At 40.7% G+C, this 23,880-nt stretch overlaps 1 protein-coding gene across 4 annotated transcripts in view; it reads right to left on the bottom strand.

The window, feature by feature from the left end:
• FGD3 (FYVE, RhoGEF and PH domain containing 3) overlaps nucleotides 1–23,880 on the bottom strand; it is a gene marked incomplete at its 5' end in the record, with an annotated part of 102,284 nt that overhangs the window by 45,137 nt on the left and 33,267 nt on the right. For 3 of the 4 annotated variants that reach the window (XR_014226743.1, XM_082289078.1, XM_082289080.1), the window contains 2 exons: nucleotides 27–195; nucleotides 3,387–3,557. Coding sequence is in view for 3 of the 4 variants with exons in the window: in XM_082289078.1 (XP_082145204.1) it covers nucleotides 27–195; nucleotides 3,387–3,557 (340 nt within the window). Of the gene's footprint in view, nucleotides 1–26; nucleotides 196–3,386; nucleotides 3,558–8,656; nucleotides 8,734–23,880 lie in introns of those variants that run through there. The other variant, XM_082289079.1, reaches the window with a different exon arrangement.

Below are 23,880 nucleotides of genomic sequence, written 5' to 3'. Positions count from 1 at the left end.
ACCAAATCTCACAATGCCATATTTACCTAATACTTTCAAATTTCTCAATGAGCGTGTTGACTCCTGCTGATATTGGTATTTCTTCCTCTCCAGGTGCTAAGCTCCTTGATGACTTGGGATCAGCTGGCAAAGGCCGAGATGGTGCAGGAGGAATTCTTTCCTGCCCAGGTTTGAGATGGACAGGCTTAGGAGGTACTAATGAAAGAGAAGGGAAAAAACAGGAGGATAAATCTCCATCTTCTTTATCCTAAACTGGAAACAAAATCCAGACAAAGAGATATGCATTCTTTCCCCATTTTTTATAAACAGCACAGGTGCAGTCCTGAAGAATTGCTTACACCAAAGCAAGCTGCTAAAGAAAAACAACACGTTTCTATTTTGTGTTTCTACAGCTGGCTTAGCTGTGCTAACAAACCGGGCGGCTTGCAGCACTGCACCGCTTCCTCGTTACTAAACAGGATGCACAGCTTACACTTCAGTTTGCAAGTTTGCTTGCCGTCTCAATCACACTAATGAGTTTCCCCTTCCATGACTTCTCAAAATGCTGGTGCCCCATTGAATCTCTTATATTGGGGAAAAAAAAGGCAGAGGGATGAACCACATCCCAAAACAAACCATCAAAACCCAACCCAGCATGCATTTCAGTGCCTTATGTTTGCTTGGTCAAAAATGCCACAGGCAGAACATAACAGCTTTTCTTCCTCTCCTTCTCCCTCCCCCCTCTCTTCTGTGGTGTAGCAGTCTTCACGAATTTCCTTCCTCTTTTGGTCCTATGCTGCATTGCATATGATATAAATAAAACAAGTATTGTAAGAACACTCACATTCCGCTTCAGGACTCACAAGGAGGCCAAGGTACAAAGTTTAACACAGTATTTAGAAAAAATGGCATTAAAATGTAATGTCTTTAAAAAAAATTTATTCATATCTTCCATTGATTGCAGAGTAAATGATTTATCATACACAGGCAGTAACTCCTGCAACTCCCATAGGCAGAAATGACACTGGACGGCAGGAAAATCGATTGTGGGATTGTTCCCAAAGCACACACTGCTTGGAGTAGCACCGCCAATCTAGACTATCCAATGAGTTGACATGCTAAATGAGGAAATTCTAACTACATGTTGTATTAAAAAACATTTTCGAGAACAGTTTCTTTCAACCATTTTTTGACTTTGATAATCCATTTGGCACATGTGATTAGCATTGTAATGGGGCTTGAGTTAGCAACTGTTCTGAATGTAATTCCAAGGTTACTTGCTTTAGGAGGGTAAACAGAGGCGTATGCACCCAAAAAGTCAACTCCAATTGTCCCTTCCTTGCAGAAGGCTCTGCATCTCTTCTAAGATCCACATCAGCCCAGATGTCTGCCCTGCTCCAGCAGATGGGCAGCTGCCATAGTAGTCCATAGACAGACATTTCCTGAGGTCAATGATGAAGAGCTGTTAAAGCATTTTGGAGTTCTGAGTATAGGTCAGATTTTAAACTCCCTGCATTACTGAGTTTATTTCAACGTGAAAGAATAAAACCAATTTTTCTAAGGATCTGAGCTTTAAGAAAACACTTTAAGAAAACTATGAGAGGATAGATTTACCTAGTCTCCAAAACCATCTGAAATTCCTATCTTAAAATAAATGTGTTAAAGTCCAATTTTGAAAAGACCTCTAACAAGCCCTATCTTATGCAGGAATAACAGGGAAGCAGGAAAAGGAAATCTTCTTGCATATAAGTGGGCTGGTGGAGATCTATGTTTTGTTCACCAGGTTTTCATGGGCACACCATGTGACCAGTGAGTGTCTGGCCATATTTCTCCTTGTAAAAATAAAAAACAACCTAAGGACAAGTATCCACAAAGCCATCTGGCTCATCTAGCCAAAGACAAGCTCTGTGCTCCTTACAGAAGGTGCATAGTGCAGCAGGCAGACATGTCAGAACCTACCCCACATACCCCATCAGACCTTCAAAGTTGGCCCTGGTCCATAACACCCAAAGGTTTTAAAATAATATCAAAGCATTTACACTGGGTGTCACTGCTGTCCATGTAAACATTTGATGTCATTCCATTAGTGGATTCATCTGAATCACCTCAGACAACACACTCTGCACTGGACCAAAAGGAAGCAGGAAAATATTTTTATTAATTCTGAATTTTTACTTACTGAAGTAATGTTGAGAAATAGAGACATCAGCATGGAGGCAAACAACATTCAAGGAACAACCACTAATTAAACTTGAGCTACCAAGACCTCTAGGTGAAAGCTCCATAAAGATACAGACCTTGTGAGATGTTTCAAGCATGAAGTAGTATATTAATTTAATGTTTAAGGTTTACTTCCAGAAGCAGAAAATACAATGCTTTCTTTGTTGTTGTTTAAGGTTGAATTGCTTTTGTATAGATATTATAATTGGGAGGGGGTGGTGGTGCAACATCTCAGTATGTACAACACTAAAATACCTTCTTTTTCAGATGACAATGACCATCTATCACATGGACCCATATCTTCTAAACATTTCAATTTATGAACTTAGTATCTTCTTGATGCTAAGCTTTTTGATCTTCTTAGCTTCTTTTGTTCCAAACACCTCTCAAACTCCATGCTTTTTGCATCCCCAAATCCCTTGAGGCAAGCACCCATTACATACATAAGTGAAATCAATTCTACAAAGCACAGGGTGGTGAGAGTAGGGCACTTGGCAAACTGGCATTACAGAGACCACATGTGATTTCACTGATGAAGAAACATGAAAACAATTTATACTCTTTCAAGAAATTTGCTGCTGTCTTTTCTGTAGAATTCAGAAGCCTGGGGAGACCAGAAGAACATCTGGAGACCAGCTGGTCTTCCTGACTCCTCTTCCATCATACTTTGGGATTGCCACCTATTTGACTATTAGCTGGCAGCTCTCTGAAGTACCACAGCCCACACGTGATTGGTTTAGCTTCTATTTCATATTTTCAAAATACATTTGTTCCATTTAGGCATTTCCTCTTGCCATACGTAGTTCTTACAATATATGGAAAGCAGACCAGGTTTAAACAATAAGATATTATTACCTAAATTACTTTTAAAAAAAAATTATCAGCAATGTAAACAATATTGTTAAATCCAACTTACACTTCACAGCTGCATGAGGTATAACGACAGGACAAGCAATATAAAGTGACAAGTTAAGTAATTGGTTATTGCTGAATCAATTTCTTCTTGAAGGCTTCTCTAAGTGGCTATTTAACATTGGAAAATGAAGATAATAAAACCTTACCAGCTATACAATGCAATGTAAAAGTAACTATTTTGCTGTGACTCAAATTGAAACAGTAATTTTAAAATATTACACTTTCTGTGCGATAGAAGCTTGTACAATTTCTAGGAGGACAAAGCCACTTGCCTTGGGGTTTCTGCAGAGGATGCATTTTGGCCAGTGCAGTTTTGGTTTTGGGTTTCCTTCCAGCCTGATGGAGACATTGCGCTGAGCTGATGTGCTGCAGCTCCCCACATGCTTCCAACGCTGGATTGGAGTCAATGTTACATTTGATTTGGAAAGGAGAGCACGGGCAACCTGAGGGAAGGAGGGAAAGAAGTCAGTATTTATCTTGTTCTATTGATCCTGAAGAAAATTTGTGCTACTTCTGGAGGTATGTCACCCATTCAAGTTCCTGAGGAAGGGAAGGGGAGTATGAGAGGGGTGAGCCATTCACAGTTATTACTCAAAACCAGCCACTCACAAGTGATTACAACCAATATATCCAGCCTTAATAATCCTGTTAAACTGCCTGACTGGTAAGATAGGCAGAATTTCAGCTATTCTGTCTTCAATTAATTATTTACTTCTTTACTACAGACACCCAAAATAAAAGAACAAATATAAAAGTTAAAAACCACTTCAAAAGGATTTCTCCAAACAGAGCCACAAGTGCTATAGCATATAACATCGTGTTACTTGGTAAAATACAACTAAATTAGGGTGATTTAGAAATGTGTTCCATGTGGTGGGGATGGTACAAGTGCCATTTCTTTGGATTTAATCACTCAAGTTGTATTTTATCCCTATTTATTACTCCTCCTTATATAAAATATAAACATGCCTGCACAATGCTCCGGTCTAGAAGACACCATTAAGATACTATCTAGTGTCAACACAGAGAAAGAAGTGATTAATAATGATTGTTGGTCTTTAGTTTAACATTGTTGATTCACTTCTGTCGGGACTCAGAAAACAAACTATCACGGATCCTGCAGTATTTGATTTGGAGTTTTTTGGACTTGTGGCAAGCCTACATGAAACCCTCACATCAGCTTTACTAGTGTGTCATGAGAAGGTTAAAAGAAAGAGTTTAAAAAGGAATGTGGTTTTAAATTGCTGTATATGAGCATAAGAATATATAGGCTTCTGGTAGTACTCAGAAATGAAAAACACAACAAATTTAGAAATTTGAACATAAATGCACTAAAAAAGGGCAAAGAAAACATGACAAACATTCTTTCCCTATTACTGTCTTAAAATGGACTAGCTGAATTTACCAGAATCTCACTAGAGTGGAGGGTAGCCTGCATCACATAGAAAGGATTCACCTAAAGGTGAAAAACCAGTCTTTGCCTTTCTGCAATGTCTTCAAAAACATGGCTTTAGCTTCAAAAGTGCAACCTACTTTCAGCCAGATTCCTATTAAGATCAAAAACCTGAAATGAAAAGCACTCTCATTCACATCAACTAAATTATTCTGGATTTATATTAATGGTATTAAATCAGGATGTGACCTTTTGAATAAAGCCCCTGGAGTCTGAGCCATGCAGACTGCAGATTTTGTTGTCAAAGTAGATTCAGATGGCACAAATCTACTTACTGATCTCTGCCACCCAAATATACAATCCCTGAATTCCCCATATATGGCTGCCAGTTGTTGCTGGTTGAAGCTTCATTAGCATTTCTACCACAAAAATCTTCTTTTCAGCAGATTTGAGACCAGCTATTAAAACATCCTTCCAGCTAAAAACAGGAAATTATAAGTACTAGGTTCTATTCAAATATAATTTCACTTACCAGAAAAATGCTGTGAAAACAGAAAAGATTGTTAGAGCAGATTAATAGATTATTGCAAATACATCATGACTGATAGAATTTGCACTGATGGCTTGGCTCTGGGTGCCAAAACCTCCCTGTGACAGCAGCAGTGCTGCCACAGGCCAGATTTTAAGGGGAAGGACTAGGACTTCTTCCTTATGAACAGTAGCTCAACACAGCCAGAAATTAAAACAGCGCACAAGGAAAAAGCCTGAATTTGAGAAAATTAAAAGGGCAGCATGCAGAAAACAGAGCTCAATATTTCAGCAGGTATTCACCATCGTGTGACTGGAATGCAATCTAGCAATGTTGTATTTTCTCAAAAATTGTTTCAGTGATCCAATTCCTCGGTGGACAAATCTCTGCACCTACCACAGCTCTAGAAAATACTAGAAGACCCCTCTAACCCATGCTATGTTGTTTGATGACACAAGCATGGCAGCAGTGTCAGCTCTGGCAAAGCACTGAAGTCGTGGTAGATGCCAGACATGTCCACAGTCCCCCACAGCAGCTGAAGGAGGAGAGCCACAGCTTCTCCTGCCCTCAAGCACCACATTCCTGGGGGATGCCCAGCTGATCATCTTAAGACGAGCCCAGCTACCCTATGCTGACTTTGGGTAAGGTACCAGTTACCCTAAGCATTCCCCATTCTTCTTCAACCACTGCCACAAAAAAGGACTAGCCTGTTGGTATAATTTTGTGAAGTTTCAAAAGGAATTAAAACCCAATTCCTTTTTCTTTCCTCCTTGGATTCATCGCTGTGAATGCAGGCCCAACCACCTTACTTTTTTTACTGAAAACAATGAGCTAGTGGCTCCTTCATTAGTTTCAAATGTGTGGCCCCACCAGACACCTCTTTTGTCTAGGTTAAAACCTTTAACAAGCTGCTTACAGTACTGCAAATAGAGTGTTTTGACCTTTATTTTATAAATTCAGACATAAATTTTTTTCTTCTACCGTGTAATCCTGTCAAACAATCATGGCACAGGATCCTCCACCGGTAATTACTCAACCAACACATCCATCTTGCCCAAAATTTGGCTCTGAATGTTTTAGGACTTGTACTCAGAGGCATTTGCAGAGTAAATACTTCATGAGGTCTTATGCTACTTCCCATTAACCAAGAGGATCCGAAGTATCCAAAGGGCACAAGGCAGAAAATAAAATTGATAAGCACCAGGAAAGAAGAGGAACTTGGAAAGACACAAGTGCCTTACACATCAAATGTAGTGCTGGCCCTAAATCAAGAATAATACGCAGGGGCGAAGCACAGAAGTGGCTTTCATTCTTTTTATTTAATTTAAACTAAGCTGGTTCTCTCTCTTCATCTTTGATGTGGCCCTTAAGGACTGCTTTTGTGCAGAAGTCAAAAATTCCTTACATATTTTTTTAAGTGCTATAAAATGACTCGTGAAAACAAGACTTACTGGATTATTTAACACGAAACTATCTGAAAGTAAAACCCAGTTTGCCAAGTGCATTACAGGTGCTACTGGGAATGGGAAATGAGAGGGACAGCATAAGATTCAGGTAATCACTCCCAAGACATCTGGTTCTGCCACATGTTTCCAGAAGTGGGAGCAGGTGATGGGCCCCTATTGCCTGCTCTCTGGCACCCACCAAACCTGCAGGACTCAACAAAGAACTGCCTCCTCCTTGAGTTTTGGTCCACTGTTGGATAAGGAAAACTCTTCCTAGACCAGTGTCCTGGCTGTGGCCAGGACAGGGTTAATTGTTGCAGTAGCCAGGAGGGGCATGGCCGGGACCTGGAGGTTATTCCATCCCGAGGGGAAGAGGCCTCTTTCAGTTCGGGTACCCTGGGGGGTGGTTGGGGTTTTGCCGGTTTCCACAGGGTGAGTGCTCGTGCATGAATCATTCACCTCTCTTGTACCCTCTGTTATTAATATTGTTGCTGTTACCCTTTGTTTCTTACTTCATTGCTGTTTCTAGTAAGCTGCTCTTATCTTGACTCCTGATCTTTACCTTTTTTCCTCCAATTCTCCTCTCCAGCCACCAAAGGGGAGGGAGAAGGGGACGGTAGAGTGAGCAAGCAACACATGATTTGGAGTGTTTCAGTGGAACACTAAAATGGGGAATACCAGTCCTATACCACAACAGCCTTATTTGCCCAAAGTGAGGCACAAAGAGTTAACAACAGAGCTGCCCAGAGTGGGTTGGAAACGAGTTTGATGTTAGCATTTGCTGTATTACGTATGGACCCACTGGTCACAGTATTGTGGAGTGTGCCAGTACCCCCCAGGTGCTCACAGCAGGCACTCCAAAAACCTGAGCATGCACTTCCAAACTCATAAAATCCTGCCCTGAGATTCAGGTTTACTCTGTGCACTCCTTGTGCTTCTAATATATTTAAACTCAAGTATTTCATGTCTGGCTTGTAATTCTACTCACATGAACAATGATGCTTGTAAGTCCTCTGTTCAAAACCAATCCAAGCAAAGAAGACCCAGATTATTCTTTTCAGAGGTAATTTTTTGTATATTTTAATAAAATAATAGGTATTTTAGGCTTTGGCTAAGGCAAAACTTAAACAAAACTTCTGCAATGCCTCAGTTGAGCTACAATTTGTATTTTCACTGAATTGGAAAGGTAACATCAGTTTTTCTGACAGAATTCAAAGCCACCAGGAACATCATGGCACAGAGAACTTTCTTGAGTGTCTCCTCTTATCCTCACTAACTGCACCCAGAAGAAAGTCTGTATTTTTGAAATATTTCCCTTAGATGCAGTCAGAAACTTGAAGGCTACAAATACTTTTTTCTAGTAGACCAAGATAAAATAAAAGGATTTTGGGTGCTCCACTAAGTTTAGTGGAGCACTAAAGAGACCAGTTGAGCCCAAGTGGTTAAACTCCAGATCTCAGGGTTTTCTACCAACACACAAGCCAGGTAAGGATCTTGTATTTGGCACTCAGTCCCTATGTAGCTATGTTCAAAAATAACCCCAGTTTAAAATAAAAAAATACCTTTTAGGTCTGTGATAGCAGCAAGAACCTGAAATGTTATGACAGTCTCTGGGTTTGGCACATCCTACATTAGCCAACCCACAGGACTTCTCCTCTAGCCCTCTGTTAGAGGAAGAGATTTTGCAGTATTCCCCTGAAACAAAGCAAGCCTACAGCTCCTTCGGCTGTTTCACACCTTGCCCTACCCTAGACTAGCTCCCAGCCCTCTCCTTCTGCTCAGCAAGGAGCACAAAGCCTTTCCCACTCTGCTACCAGGTATACCCTATTTCTTCCTCTTGTGCTGCTTTATTAACTCCAGTGTTTTCCTCAAACCCACTTAAAGCTCACCTCTTCCTCCTGTCCATGGCCCAGCTGAGACCTCAGCAGGGTTGTAAGGCAGTGTGTGGTGGGGCTGTACAGCCCTGCTATAAAACCCAGCTCAGTGACACTGACAACTATTAGCTTACAATTTTCTGGCGTTCCAAAACATTAAATTCAGCAAAAAAGAGTGACAGCAAAGTCATCGCCATAAGCTTTCAGAAACAGATGCAATCAAGCAAACATTATGTTTCAAAGCAAGCAAGAATCTGGCATGGACTGCGATTCCCCACCAAAAGAAAGGCATATCACTTACTTGTGCTTGAGCAGAAGTTCACGTATTTTTTCTTACTTGCTTAAGATCTAAGACAACCAAAAAGAAGGAAGAACAGCTCCTGCTGCAGCTTTCACTTCATGGGTTAAACGCCATGTTCACAGGAACTGACCTCCCCCAGCTCACTTCCGACCACCACTGCGGTTGGTGAGTCAAAGCATATAAACGTGGCAAATGCCCGTGGAGGAGCTGTGCTAAGCACAAGTCACAGGAGATTACTGCTGGGTTTGAGTTTCAAACCATCTGAAAGGCAATACAAAGGATGTGGATGGTTTAGAAGCCTGACTCTTTCTGAAATAGAAAAGAGAAAGCTAGATCATGGAATCATAGAGTCTCGGAATGGTTTGGAGTAGAAGGAACCTTAGACAAACACCATCTTCTTCCAACCCCCTTCCACTAGACCAGGTTGCTCAGAGTCCCATCCAACCTGTTCTTGGAAACTTCCAGGGATGGAACAGCCAGAGCTTCTCCAGGCAGCCTGTGCCAGGACTTCACCAACCTCACAGAGAAGAATTTCTTCCTAATATCCAACCTAAGCCTGAGCGCTTTTAGTTCAAAGCCATTCCCCCTTGTTCTATCGCTACATACCTTTGTAAAAAGTCCCTCTCCAGCTCTCTTGTAGGCCTCCTTCATATTTTTATAGAGCTTTTTGCTTAGATACAGTTCGATATTAATGCAAGAACAGTCAGTAACAGCAGTAACGTCATGGAAACCAACAAAAACACAGTTCTCAGCACGCAAACTCTCAGTCTGCTTCACAGTCTGAGAAGGGAAATGAGAAACCATAAAAGTGACAATAAATGCAATTCCACCAGCAAGGGATGGAGTTTGTTAAAAGCTTTACATCAAATGTCTTGAAAATGTTCAAAGCTTCTTCTTCCCCTATCCTGCTCTCCCATCAGAATCTCCATGGGAAACGATAAAGGACAAAGCAAAATCTAAAATTTTTGTATAAACGTTGCATTTCAGGGCAGACGCCATCTCTGAGGATCCACAGAGGAGCTGCTGCTTTGGGTTCTTACAAAAAAACACAATGCTGGCAAACCATGCCAAATCGCTCGGTCTGAGCAGGGCTGCCAGAAATTTGGTATATTCAGTCCACCTCATACCACCACAGAAATACAGACACAAAAAAAAGAGTTTTTCACAGAAAGAACCACATAGCTGAAATTAAAAAAATTTGTGCATATAAAGCACAAGAAGGACCAATAGTTTCCCTAGACCTATAACAGTAGGATTTGGGATTTTGGGATTTGGTGTACTTTTATCCTGTTCTGACTAATTTTAAATGCCTTAGATGAGGATGCTTTCACTAACAGATGTTTGTGTAGCATCTTGAGTGTCACTACTGAACATCATTAACATTGTATCTTCCATAAACCTGCATCAAGACACCCTACCTTTATTCTCATTAGATTCTCCTAAGGCACACACCTGCAAGGTAATCCTAATAAAGGCTGTGCTTTACCAGCACTGGCAAACACCTTACGTCTCTCATCATCTGAATCACAACAGACATATTCTGGAGAAAGGAGTTTTCAGCTCTGACTTCTGCTCTTCTCGAGCAGGTTTTCACATACGATTAGTAAACACCTCTTTTACACACTCATTTCAGTGCAGTTTCTGTATCTGTCATTGCAATCTTTTTTTTTTGTTGCCCTATGCGGAACAGCACCTAATTCAGGTACCTGTGCAATGCTATTCCAACAGTCCTCTGCCTCTGGGACATTTCACATTTGATCCTGCAGCCAGGGATTTCTCCACAACTGCTTTAAAGAAATCATTACAGAATTTTAATTACTCATTTAATCTGGTATACTTTCATTTAAAGAATTAGCTTTTCAACAGACCTACATCAGCCCTTCCCTCACAACAATAAAACATACTCCTTGTCCCACTCAATACTCCCCAGACAGGGTACTACAGTACAGTCCTCATTTTCTATCCTGCATGTAAATGAAAAAACCTCACACTCCAGACCTACATTTGTCCAGCCAGAAGCGCTGAGGGCACAGTTAGTTCTACATGAAGCAGGAATGCATTGTCAGAACAGGCTCTCTGACCCCCTACAGTTGCAGGGGCAGCTTGGGCACTAGGGCCTTTCCCTTAGACACAGGTTAGCTGGCAAACTGCTATTAAAACTGGCTATAAAAGTGATTCTTAAATGTTTACTCTATATTTATATAATTACAGTGGTCAGGAGAAGATTTCTGAGTGACAGAAATGAGGAGCTTCAACACCTAATTCTGTATTACAGCACTACTTAACACAGATGTGTAAACCAAATCCCTGCCAAGATCTTCATACTTACCCAAAGACAAGGTAAAGGAAAGGCAAAAATGCAAGCATGTCTCAGAAATCCTACCAGTTGAAAGTCATTACATACAACCTTACACTGGGGCAAGGAAAAAAAAAACCAGACAAAAAAATCAAGCAGGCATTCACTTCTAGTTTCAGGCTTTTTATGTTGCTCTGAGTACAGCTGGCCACCACATCCCCCACAGACAGCACAAAGCAAGGATCCTTCCAAGGCCAGTCAAATATGCCGCTTCCACCAAAGTGGCAATGATAACATCTGTTGAGATGTAATACAGGATCAACTCAACATGCCACTAACAGAGAAAATTTAAACTCCCTTCCAGGACAAAAAACCAGAATCTGTCATTAACTGCATGAAAGGTCATCTTCCCCTAGCAAAGAAGATAAGTGGTATTTCTTATTTTATTTTTATTTTGTAGCAGGCTGCCAAGCAAATTCTTGCCAAAAATGAATGAAGGGGAAAAACACATCAGCCGAATGGGAAGAAGGACCAACTTCCAACCCTGGTGATTCCAAGGAGGCCTGAGGAGTGGAAGAAACAACCAGAAAAGCCATACTGAGAACAGAATAAATTCACTCAAAAGGAAAACGAGAAAAAACAAAGTAAAGCACCACAGAATATATTCTCCCCCAGGACTAACATCAGGCACAATAAAGCCCCAAAACAAAAATTTTTTTTTCCTGTATGAAACAGGATGTGGTACTGCAGTTAGCAATCACTTACCTTCAGCTCCTGAGGCTGTTGGTACAAACTTAAAAAAAAAAGCTCTTGTGTTTCTACTGTGTTTTAACTGAGTCCTCTGTTAGCATCCACATGGACACTGAGGACACGCTGTCGGCTGCACAGCCTCAGCTCCCTTCAGCCACAGGAGTCAGCCCCATATGGTAGGGTTGTACTGAAACCTCTTTGTAGGAAGGCACCCAGCTCAACCAGGCTGGCAGCCCACGGACAAGTCCAGGCTTACCACCTCCTGCAGAGAAGGAGGGACTGGGGGGGAAGCAGCTCCTTGCTGTGCATCACTGTTATCAAAGCACTGGACAGATGCAAATCCCAAGAGTGGAAAACTCCACATATAATTATTTCCTTGCCAATAACTTCTAAGTGTTTATAATTTGAACTCTGCTGAAGTATAGATGAGGACTGATGGATTTTGGGGGGCTTGGGGGATTTTTTTAAGTAGTCATATACGTTCTCTCATGTGTTTTAACACAAATATTGTAATTTCTAGATCTGTGTCTGTAGTGCTGCTATGATAACGAACTACACAGATAACGAACTACAATGTCCTGAACCAATAACAAGGTTGTGTGCTTCTCCACAGTATCACAGAATCATAGAATGGTTAAGATTGGAAAAGATCTCTAAGATCACCAGGTTGAACCATCAATCCCCTCACCACCTGCATGTTCACCACGAAACCACGTCCCCCAGGTGTCACCTCCACACATTTTTGAACACTCCACCACTGTCCTGGGCAGCCTGTGCCAGGCTTGACCACCTTTTCAGTGAGGAAATTTTCCCTAATATCCAACCTAAACCTCCCCTGGCACAATTTGAGGCTGTTTCATCTTATCCTGTCACTTGCTACCTGGGAGAAGAGACTGACACCCACCTAAGTGGTAACTCTTAAGTTCTTTCATGCTGTTCTGTGACAAACTTGTACCAAAGTTATTCTTTCTTATTTTGTTCATATTTGTATCCCTCCGGAGAGTACCAGTCTGGCCTTAGATTTCATCTCTCAGTTTACTTGGACACAGGTGCTCACCAGTAACTTTTGCATTAGCATTTCTATCATACCTCAGAATTCGGGCATATCTTACAGGTCTGGTCCCAAACTTTGGCATTATGATTTCAAGCCTCTGGTGACATTCCCGCAAGGCACACAGGAAACAGGTTTCCAATTTGAAAAAACGTGTTTAATCTCTCCATCTAGTGCTGGAGACTGTTCTTTGGTAAGCAAATTCCTGCATTTAGCTATAGTCTTCTCAATATTTACACTTGGCCTGCTTTTCATATTGACATACAGAGAATAAACATTAGGGGATAGTGAAAATCAAATCCCCATAAACGGAAGGCAGTCACAAACTTTTATGATTTAGCAAAGTGTAACAAACAGGCTCTGAAAATCTCATTCTTCTGGAGGAAGTATTTAGCTGACTTTTCTCCCCCAATGGCACAGTTTAATTAGGCTAAACTAATCAGCACAGTAACTTTCTGTGACACCAAGATCAAAGGTAAAAGAGAAAAACCCCTGAGACTCTTCCACCCAGTAAGAAAAGCAGGTTAGATGACATGAAAAGACTGAGGCATAAAGAGTGACAAAGTAAAGGAGAAGAAGCCTGGGGCAGATGTCAGCCAGCCTGACATTGCAGGTGACAAAAGCCCCGCCAGAACACTGCTCACAGCACACATCAGGAGATTCAACCATCACACGAGGCTGTCAAATGCTGTTCCTAGAGAACTAGAGAAAAGAAGGTAAGAAGGGGTGAGCAGCCAGACTCATCTCTTTGGTGCATACAAGTCTTGTCCTACTTTTGTGTGCTGAAATGCACAGCAACTAGTTTAACTTCAGCAGTAGATTTCAAGACTTAATTCCTGCATTGTCCAAGGTGCAGATACCAAGGTCCAGACATCAAAGTCCATCTTAAGTTGTTGCAGGTACCTAATTTAGAAGGGGAAAGGAGAATTAGGTTTTCATTCATGTACTTCATTACAATTAACATGAAACCCAGAACCCATGAATTAGTAAGACTGTGTTTTGCTTTGCTTTTCTCTTTTGCAAAAGGATTCATTGAAAATAGAAGATAATGGGCCTTTCTCCCTAATTTTTTCTTGAGTTCAGGATTGAGTACTGGGCAGATAACATGCCCAGAGTAAAAATTAAGGTAAGCACTTGAAACAGACTAGAACACTTTCTAAGGAAGTTTTAGTTACAGCCAAGTATTTCTCATCGTAATTTTACCCTCATCCTTCTCATTCTAGCTAGGTCAGCAGAAGCAATGGCATTTCTCTGACGCACAGGACAAGTCCCACACACCACCACTGTGGAGTCCTTCAGCACAGCAGCAGCACTTCAACACCTTTTCCTCCTCCTGCCTCTCCCCCATTCAAACTCACTTTGCATCTCATGTTTCTGGTTGTTAACTCAATTTAGCTCTGATCGCCAGATGTAGTCTGGCTGCTTCCTGCATGACACAGGGATGCTTATCCATGGACTACTCCTGGTCTCCCGGAAGGGAATACTCCATACAAAACTAATCCCTATACAGTGTCCTCAGAGAGCAGCCAAAGGCAGCTGAGCATGAGGTGCAGTGTGTAGCTGCAACTATAAATGCATTTTCACCATGGATTTCCCAAGCTGAAGCTATCATTTTGCCAGGCAACCTCAGAGCGCTCACTGATGTCAGATGTCTATATCACCTCTAAGATGCACACACTGGATCCCAATGAAGGGATGCAGGCAGAATCTTTATTTAGCATTCCTGAGACTTTCCTCTTAGATGAGCACAGACATGCTTTTTTCTTTTTCCCTTGACAAGTAAAAGGTTTTTCATTATGATGAAAGAGTCCTAATTTATAATTACACTGATTGTGCAAGTCAAAGATCTATTTCAGGCTAATAATATACCTGCGACTTCACATCTGTACTACTTTAACACCGGAATTGCAACACCAGAGCAATCCATTACCGTAAAAACCTAAAGAGATTTATTCTACAAACAAATTACTGCAGCCAAAGCCATCTCAATTTGTTTCTTTCAGATTACCTGCAGCTGGGTGATTTACTGTTCCAAGATCAAAGAGAAAGATGGCAGATCTCCAATTTCCAGAACTGGTGAGTTGTGGGGAGAGGGGGGAACAGAGAAAAGCATTACACTGCCCACCTTCCAGTGATTTAAAAGACATTAAGTTGAGAAACAGCCTGATCTAGTCCTATGAGAAAATTCCAGCCTTCAGTCAAAACCATGTCAAAAAATGCTTCATGTGCTTCATTTCTTCTTTTACTAATAGCTTATTAAGTTGTTATTCCTAATGACAAAAGTGGCATGCAAGGATCTCTGCTCAGTTGATGTCCCTGTGCATCTTCTTAATGCCACATATTGCAATGTGTAAGGTCTCATCTGACCAGCAAGGTGAGTAAAAATTATCCTCCCCTTAAGATTTAATGACAATGTAATTCATCTCCAGCAGTGTCCCAAACAACTGGCTTTCTCTTTATAAACCTGAATTGTTTTATTAGTTTTAATAAACCAATAATTAGCCTTTGCTGATTTAAAAATCTATTTAGGTACTAAATATAAGTAGGTAAAACTGAGCTCAGATTCTTTGCTACAGAAGTGAGCTTTCCAGGGCAGGACTAGCTTTTCTGTGTGACCACAATGTACTGTCACTCCATACTGCAGAAATTAAGAAAATTCGACTTCATTATTGAAAAGCACAGGGAGTATTTTTATGCTATTTTGACAGCAGAGCTGCATATTTCAAAATCCAGAACAATTTTACAATAATCACTAAAGGAAAACATTTCAGCTCTCAGTGTGGCTCAGTAGCACCCTACTTGAAGCTTAAAACTTCCACAGAAAGCGACCAAGCCATAGAGTTTTGAGGCTGGAAGGGCCTTGGGGTTACCACGCAGTCCAACCCCTCTGATCAAAGCAGGGCCACACAAAGCAGGCTGCTCAGGACCTGGTTTGACTAGTTCCAAGCATGGACATGCATATTACAATATGACATCTATAATAATATTTTTGTCCCTTTTAAAACAAATATAACAAAAGAACAATGTAAATTATCAATAAATATTGTTCTCAAAAAATAAACCTTTTACTGAGGAAAGGACACAGAAAAAAAACCATTTCTGACTGATGAGCTGAACATGGGCAGCAGCTGGAGAGAAGAAAAACAGGTCAATGTGGTGCCTCTGCTGTAGACTGGATGATCAAGTACCACGTGGGCTCACAAAAGCACAGTCACAGTTTGGAAGAGCCTTTAAGAGCCTGGACAGCACTGAGAGGCTAAAAGCAAAAGCATCACTAGTCCCATGCCTCTTCCTCATATCTATACTTCCAACAAAGCAGTCCCACACAGTGACTGCAAATCCAGCACAAGGAAAGCCTTGAAGGGGTCTAGCCAATGTGAGTGTCTACTTTTTGGAGACTTGTAAGCAGCCCATGATGTTGACCAAAGGTCCACACTACACCTGCACTGGTTTCTCAGCTGACTAGAGAACACAATCTTTACCCTTCTTTGCAGCCTCAGGCTCTGCACCCTACTCCTCCAGAGACCAACACACCCAAGTTATCCCAGAGCAGCTCCTGAGGTCAAACTCCACGTCTCTTCCAACTCTGGGGGGACACACAAACATATTCTGTACTCTGCAGATGGAGGAGCAAAGAGCATTCTTTCCCTTGCACGACCATCTCCTTAGCTTAGATCAATGCTTCCTCACTCTGTGATCCACAGTCTCTAAGATCCAAAGTGAGAGCAAGGAAAAGAACATGGGAAAGGTTAAAGGTGTCCATGGGAACAAATGCACAGATAAATAAAGTTGAAGAGACTGAAAACCACTGAACCAGCTCCAGTATTTTGGAACCCAGTCGCGGGATAGCATAAAGCATCCTTTATTTCAACCTGAGAAGCTCCAAAGAAAGTAACACTAGATCAAAGGCCTGTAATACAGAGTACAGAGAAAAACTGGAGTAAAAGGAATTAGTATTAGTTTTCCCAACTAGACTTCAGTTAATTCATTGTATCTATAGCAGCTATTTCATCTCTCCCGTTATCTACAATTACACTTTCATCCAATCTATAACCACTACAGTGTGAAAACCAAGGACATTTTGTAAGAACCCAGGTTATCATTTGGGACATCAGTTATAAATTACAAACAATAAAATCCTTGTGAATGACTGCTAAATGTTCATTCTAAAGAAAACACAACACACTTCATCTCAAAATTGCATTACAACTCTGCCAGCAATTATTTTAAAGAAATTTTTTAAGAAATTGGAAGCTCAAGCTGAACAGAAACAGGTAGCAATTTCAGAATCAGACCATTAACCAAAAATATGCATTCAAATTAATATTGTGAAAATAGTATACATTCTCTCTTGCTTAGGTGAGAGCTTTCAATTCTGAAGTAAACTGAGAGTGTGGTCTATCATTACATAAAATATAACTGGCAACTAGCATTTTCCAATATATATGTATAGCTAATACGGGTAATTATAAACTATGGTACTTGCACAGGACGTCTGAATATTTTTGTTTAAAATTATATTGCATAAAACAGCACATACTGCATGGAAGTCACTGTTTAACTAGTTACTGGTTTCCATATAACTTCTGCATCATTATTCCATATTACTCTTTTATTAATGGAAAAATCTCAATGCATACAATGTATGCTTGATGGCAAAGCTTCATTATTGAGAAAGGATGACTGAAGGGATTTAAAAATAAATGCTATTACAGAAATTTAGATGCTATTAAGAAAAATGCAAAGAATTCTCACTGTAGAAGAAAAAGAATAAAAGAAAAGGTCATTACGAGATTATTTCATATAATAAATGACACTTGTAATGAATTTACAATTTTGAGCTCTTAAAACAATTGACACTGAAAGTGTAATTTAGTAATATCTTCACAATCCTATCAGTTGCTTAGAATGGGTTGTAGATAAATAATTTTTGTTCGGTTTGAGTTTTTCAGATCTGTTATGGCATATTGGCTTCAGAGAGCTTTAACTGCTGCCAACATCACGTCACAAGGAGAGGAACAAGACACCTTTCAAAGCAGTATCTTTACATGTAAAGTGAGGACCCAAGTTAGGACCAATCAAATAAAAATCAAAACAGTAATACTAATACATCTCCTACTAATACATCTCCAAATTGCCTAGGACACTTCCTGCTTCTTTGACAGCACGTTGGTGTCAGCAAACACCGCTGAGTCCTCCATAGCACTTCCAAAAAAGAAAAGAAACAAAAACCCCCAAGCACATGCATACACAAATTGCAGTAAAGTCTGATTATGCCCTGCCACCCTGCTCCACTCTGGGAATGGCTGTTACACACCAACTCATTGACTGTCATTGATCATGGCACCGACTGGCTGCACAGTCCTTAGCCACACTCATTGTGGCACTGAGGTCAGCTTCTGCATATGATGGGCAAAACCCTCAAAACACTGTGCTGATAGTCACCACACAAAGTTACTGCTCGAAAGGCACCTTAAGCCATGTTATCCTAGCTCATAAATAAATTGAGGCTAATTCGGAGATGCTTAGAGCTCAGGTATCTTCCCCCCGTATCCAAATCTGGCATTCATAAATATATGCAAAGTCTGCACCAGCCACGTTTCCCACCTGCCCTGCTTGGGAGGGACAGCTCTTCTCAGAGAAATCAAACAGGATGGCTGCAGCTCTGGCAATTTCTAAGTTAGGCCAAGTGCACAGCCTGTTGTGCACATCCTGTCGTACACAGCCCAGCACACACAGCCCTGTTGTTCCCCCACACTCACTCCAATGGGGCCACCCCTCCTCTTGCTCAGAAGGGAATGAAAGACTGCCCATGTTAGAGAGGGTGTGCAGGGAAGGCTGCAGCACAGTGAGTAAGAGGCTTTGTTGGGGAGTTGTGGAGGAACAGCACTTGATTTCTGGTCTCCACTGCCACAGCTGTGGACACGTGTGTGGAATTAGACATGTGCTTGTGTTGGGGTGATCCAGCTTAGCAATCTTCTAGAAGAGTACTTACTTTGGGGAGGAGACATCTTACCTGGAGATCTCTCCCTGGTGCTGTCTTCTGCCTCCTCCTGGCAAAGTTTCTAGGGTTGGAGAGACGGTGTTTTTCATATTTGTAGCAGCAAGCTACATAATTGATAGTGAATTTAGTGGAATAATGAGTAGTGATAGATGTTCTGTGGAGGTGACATTTCAGTGTCAGCAGAGGAAGGTAATGATACGCTTCTCTGTTATTACCATATTTCTTGATGAAAAAACCCCACTGTAATTTGGGTAAATGAAAGTAAAAATAATTGCATTTGTCACTTGTTCCTATGTAAACTTGGAGGGAAAGAAAATGTCTGTGACATTTTCTGAGAATGTATGGATTTACTTGCCCTTGTGGCAGAGCTGTGTGTTTCAGTATGGAGGCAATTGAAAAGTAAGTACAACATGACAGTGACTTTCACTTTGTATTATTACCCTACATCTCAACATGAGAATGTGAAGAACCACGCAGTTTCCTCTTGACACCCATTAATCTAACATTTTATTTGATGCCAAATGAATAATATAATGACTTTTTTTAATTTGGAAAAATGCTGAGTTCTGTCTCATGCTGGAGCTAAATATTCAAGTGATGCTTAACAGAAATTTTCTACAGCTGGGTAGGATTATCTTCTTTGAAGAACTGCATATCTGCGTGATGTAGCCTACTTTCCTTTTTCTTAAAGTTACCCGATGTTGTAATGTTGAATATAGAAAATGTGCAGAAAATCTAGTCCTTCAGAAATTCATCTCAAGTATCCGAGAAAAGGTTTGGTTTTTGGTTTTTGGTTTTTTTGGGTTTTGTTTGTTTGTTTGTTTGTTTGTTTTAAAGCCAGAGGCTCAAATAATGAGATAAATCCGTTATGAGAAAAACAAGTAAGAGCAAGAGCCTGGTGGAGTTAGTTATACAGATTTTTGTGGTTACATACCTTGCTTTCAAGATTCTTACAGTTAGGGTACATATCATAATGCTAGAGGCAAAAACTTGAAAGTCCTGAATTTAGGAGTAGTTAAAAAACAGGACAAACCTAAACCCACCCTTTCTTTCTGTGCCAAAAACCCCCAACCACAAACAACAAAAGAAACCTATTCCTATTTCTAGGATTGGAGTCAAGCTCGGTGCTGTAAGGAAATCCAAACCAAAAGAAATACTTCTAACATATGAAAATCCAGTGGGGATAGGGCAGATAGACACTGGAGATGACATTACAGCATTCTTGGTACTTTAGGGTCCTGGTAATGGAAATGATGTTTTTTACTCCACCTGCTCTCAGCAGTAGTGCTCCAAAATCTCAATGACAGTCACCTGAAATCAAGGCATCTGTATTTTTTTTTTCTTATTAATTTTGTTCATTTCTAAGTGGAGAAAGAAAAGTCTTAGTTTTGGTCCTACAAAATAGGATTAAATTAATTTGCAGTATTTTATTAGGAACAACCTGGTTTTGCTGTGTGTCAGAGACTGGCACTAGCTTGCAGTGTAATCCTGCTTCTTGTTCCTTCCCAGTACATGGGGAGTGTGTGTGTATAGACAGCCATGAAGAACTGCATCCAAAGTTTAAAAATTCTTTCCAACTTACAGGATCCCACTTACTACCCCTTCAAAAAAATGAAGACTTCATAATAGTGGATAAATTCACAATTCAGTGTTAAAATTGAATCCTGTGTTTTATAGAGCTATTGTTTTTGCCTTGTTACCCTACCCTTCCCCCCCAAAAAAAGTTTTTGCATATGCAGGTTCCAAGAGGAAACCAAAACCGGGCCTTTTCACTTAAGCATGGGATCAGTTGAAGTTTAATTTCCCCTATAAATGTGATATGACAATAAAAAACCCTTGCCACAAAAATTTCAGAGGTCTAGAGAAAACACTTCACTGAAAAAGCTCAAGGTCTTGACTTCTTTGGTTATAAGAGGCAAACTGGTTTGACTTGGGTTATATTTAATGAACGAGTGGTAAAAATTCCATGGTGTGAGAAGGTGGAAAGATCAAACTGGAGTTATTTTCTTTGTAAAAGTGACTTTGCTTTTAAGAGGAATAAACAGTATCAGTTTTTGAATACTTCTTTCTATACTTCTGATTCCCAGTGAAAAAGTATTTTGCTGCAGAACAAGAAGTTTTGACATACTTTTTCCATGCCATTAGGTAATAATAATTGAGATGAGGTGTTTCTGTTTGCTGGTGAATTGAGCTGGAGGAAACCATGTCATTCCCAGGGTTCTGCAGAGTGCAGGACCTGTCACAACAGGAGCCCTGCCTGCAGCACCACTGTAGAAGATGCCTCCAAGATCAATTCCACTTTCTGCTGCTTGTTGTCTTGCTGGCTCCCACTCTGAGCACAGCTTTCACACCACTTCCCTGTGCATGGGATCAGCTGAATCAACTCTGAGTTGCATCAAAACCTTCTAAGCAAGAATAATGTAGTGTCTGAGGTTGAGGGAGCAGGGCAGGATGACTCTTTCAGTGGGAGGATGTTAAGTGTAGTACAAAGCCACACCATTAGTCCTACCACCTTTTCCTTGCACCTGTCTTAAACACTGTCCTTTAGCTCAGGATTTACCATTTCTTTCTGCTTTTGGGTGTTTGGTCTGGTTTGTTAAAATGTCCTTTTTCAGAAATACTACTACGAGAAGCAGAGTGAGTGACAATAGATACAAAACACGGAACAGTAGTGGAGCTCCTGTGCTAGTCCTACTAGGTGTTGACTTTCACTTCCAAAGGAGCTGCCCAGTGCTCTTGTGTTTCTTCTGAGCAGCCTGGATGGAAAAATATGATGGGCTTCAGGACTGGGCCCTCAAAGAGTTAAATACACAGAAGTACTTATCAGTGAATATTTAGATCACAGAGGACTGAGACTGGACAAAGACAGAACATTACTGACAGCCAGGGGGTTTATGTTGGTAATGGACTGGAGAATATCTTCTATCTAGTAGTAGCACTAGATTTTGACTTTGTAATTGTATTTTTCTGTTGTGTTTATGTTCCTAGTTGCATTGCTGTTGCTTTGCAAGAGGTGAGGTGTTCAATAAGTCTCTAAATGGGCTTTCTAGAACCATTACTTGTGTCTTTCATCATGTCCTGCAGCACTAGTCGGAGCTGACTTCCTAATAATCACAAATATCTTGAAGATTAAATACAGGTAATTTGTTGTCTTTTCTGAGGAAATGGTTACAAAATTCAACGTCTTACTGACTTATTGGTGGGCTCTGGCCCATAGACCACTTCTCAATGACATGGATAGTTCCAGTTTGAAAAGTGTGTTATACAGGCTTTGCCCTGTCCTCGAAGGCTTTGGTTCATAAGGGCAGGGCTTTCTAGTCTTTTTTCTGTCCGTAAAATGTCATTGAATGTCATGGTATGATCTACATAAAAATGGTAATGATGAGCTCACTGTGTGTGTATATCCCTGGGGAGAGAAGCAACTCCTGCCTGCTGTCCCTGATGCCCAGATGGTGGTGACTCTTAAAAGACTTGTTTGCATCCTCTTTGAGCACCAAAACGGCATAATTTGTCAGCCTTTGCCACTTTTGGGTATTAAACAATCAAATTTAACAAATTTCATAGTTTGTTTGTTTAAATATTTTTTTTTTCAAATGCCAAACCCCAGTAATTTTAACTTAACATTATCATGTATATTTCCAACAGGTTGCTAAGTGGATTGGAATTTTATGCTGTTAAATGCTATTACAATTTAAGTTCTATAGTCCAAGAAGTTAATATATTATTATGGCTTTTATATAGTTTTTATATTTTTAATAGAATTAAATAACTAGAACTTTCAATTTGTTTCTAGTTTTATTCTGGTTGTTGTTTCACAAGGCCAGATTGGATGGGGCTCTGAGGAACCTAGTCTAGCAGAAAGTGTCCTTGCCCATGGTAGGTGTTAGAATGAGATGGTCTTCAAGGTCCCCTCCAACCTAAACCATTCTGTCGTTCTCTAACTGTGCATCCTGCAGGGAACAAAACATGATTCTTCCTATTAGTGCAAATGAGGTTTTCAATTAAAAACCACCTTGAAGCAATTATTTTTCTTGACAGCTCTGATTTTTCCTTTGCCTCAGTGCATCACAGAACCTGACCAGAGCATTCCCATTCTGAGAACACAGCTTTAGCCAATGGAAACTGGAGCTCAGGGCTGGTCCCTCTGAGTGGGTCTCTACGGAGTGTCTGCATAAAGGCTGAGGGGTGAGGCAGGAACACAGTGCCAGGGCTTCAGGAAAGCTCAGAATGCTCTGTGTGGTCCAACTTCTCACAGTCTGGGTTCAGCACTCCAAAATTTGTGAGTGGTGAAATTTGAATGCCTCAGATCAAGAAAGGAACTGAACACAAACCTTACTCCCCCCAGGCAGCATGGCTTCACTATGTCCCAGCGAGTGCAAAGGAACAGCCAGCAACACATCTTGCAAAAACCCTCTTCCTCCCTGAGAGGTACAAGCAGCACCCCTTAGCAAAGAAGGGTGGAAGAACTGTTAGTTTCTTGACCTGTTTGTTTCTTGATGATGATCAGCCTGTTTTCTTGTCTCTGAGCTTGCCCCTAACTCCAGACACTCCTGAACAAAGATTCTCTTACACCTTAGCTTGGACATAACTTTCAGGAATCTCCAGGCTCTGGGTCCCACATGAGAACACCACAAGAACACAGGAAGCCTAAGGACCATGGAAGAGCTCTGCAGAAGTTTTCAAATCTGCAACATCAGAATTGCGGGAAAGCCGGATCCTTAACTCCCACTGGAGGTGCTCACGTCTTCATTTAGATCCCACCTTAATTGTACAGCAAACTGTATACATTGGACTGAGCTAAATCAAGAAAAAACCTGCATACATCATTTACTTTAAGAGCTGAATATCATTAAAAGTCCCATAGCAACAGGAGCTGTAAGATACTCCCTCAAACACCTCAGGGAATGCCTAAATAACAAATATTTAAAAACAACAAAACAGAAAAAGCATGAAGGGAAAGTCTGATCCAGCTCCCCATGTTGTCATGGTGACTTCTCAGTCATTTATGTACTTCAGACACATTTAGAAAATAGCTACATTTTTCAGCCTTCCCAACCAAATAACGCAAGAAAGGGAAAAAAATCCTGCCAGCTTGTCCCAAGCCAAACATATGGCAACTGGAT

The sequence above is a fragment of the Coloeus monedula genome (genome assembly GCF_965178545.1).
Source record: "Coloeus monedula genome assembly, chromosome: 11".
NCBI classification, from domain to species: Eukaryota; Metazoa; Chordata; class Aves; order Passeriformes; family Corvidae; genus Coloeus; species Coloeus monedula.
This window is presented reverse-complemented; position numbering and strand designations above follow the sequence as displayed.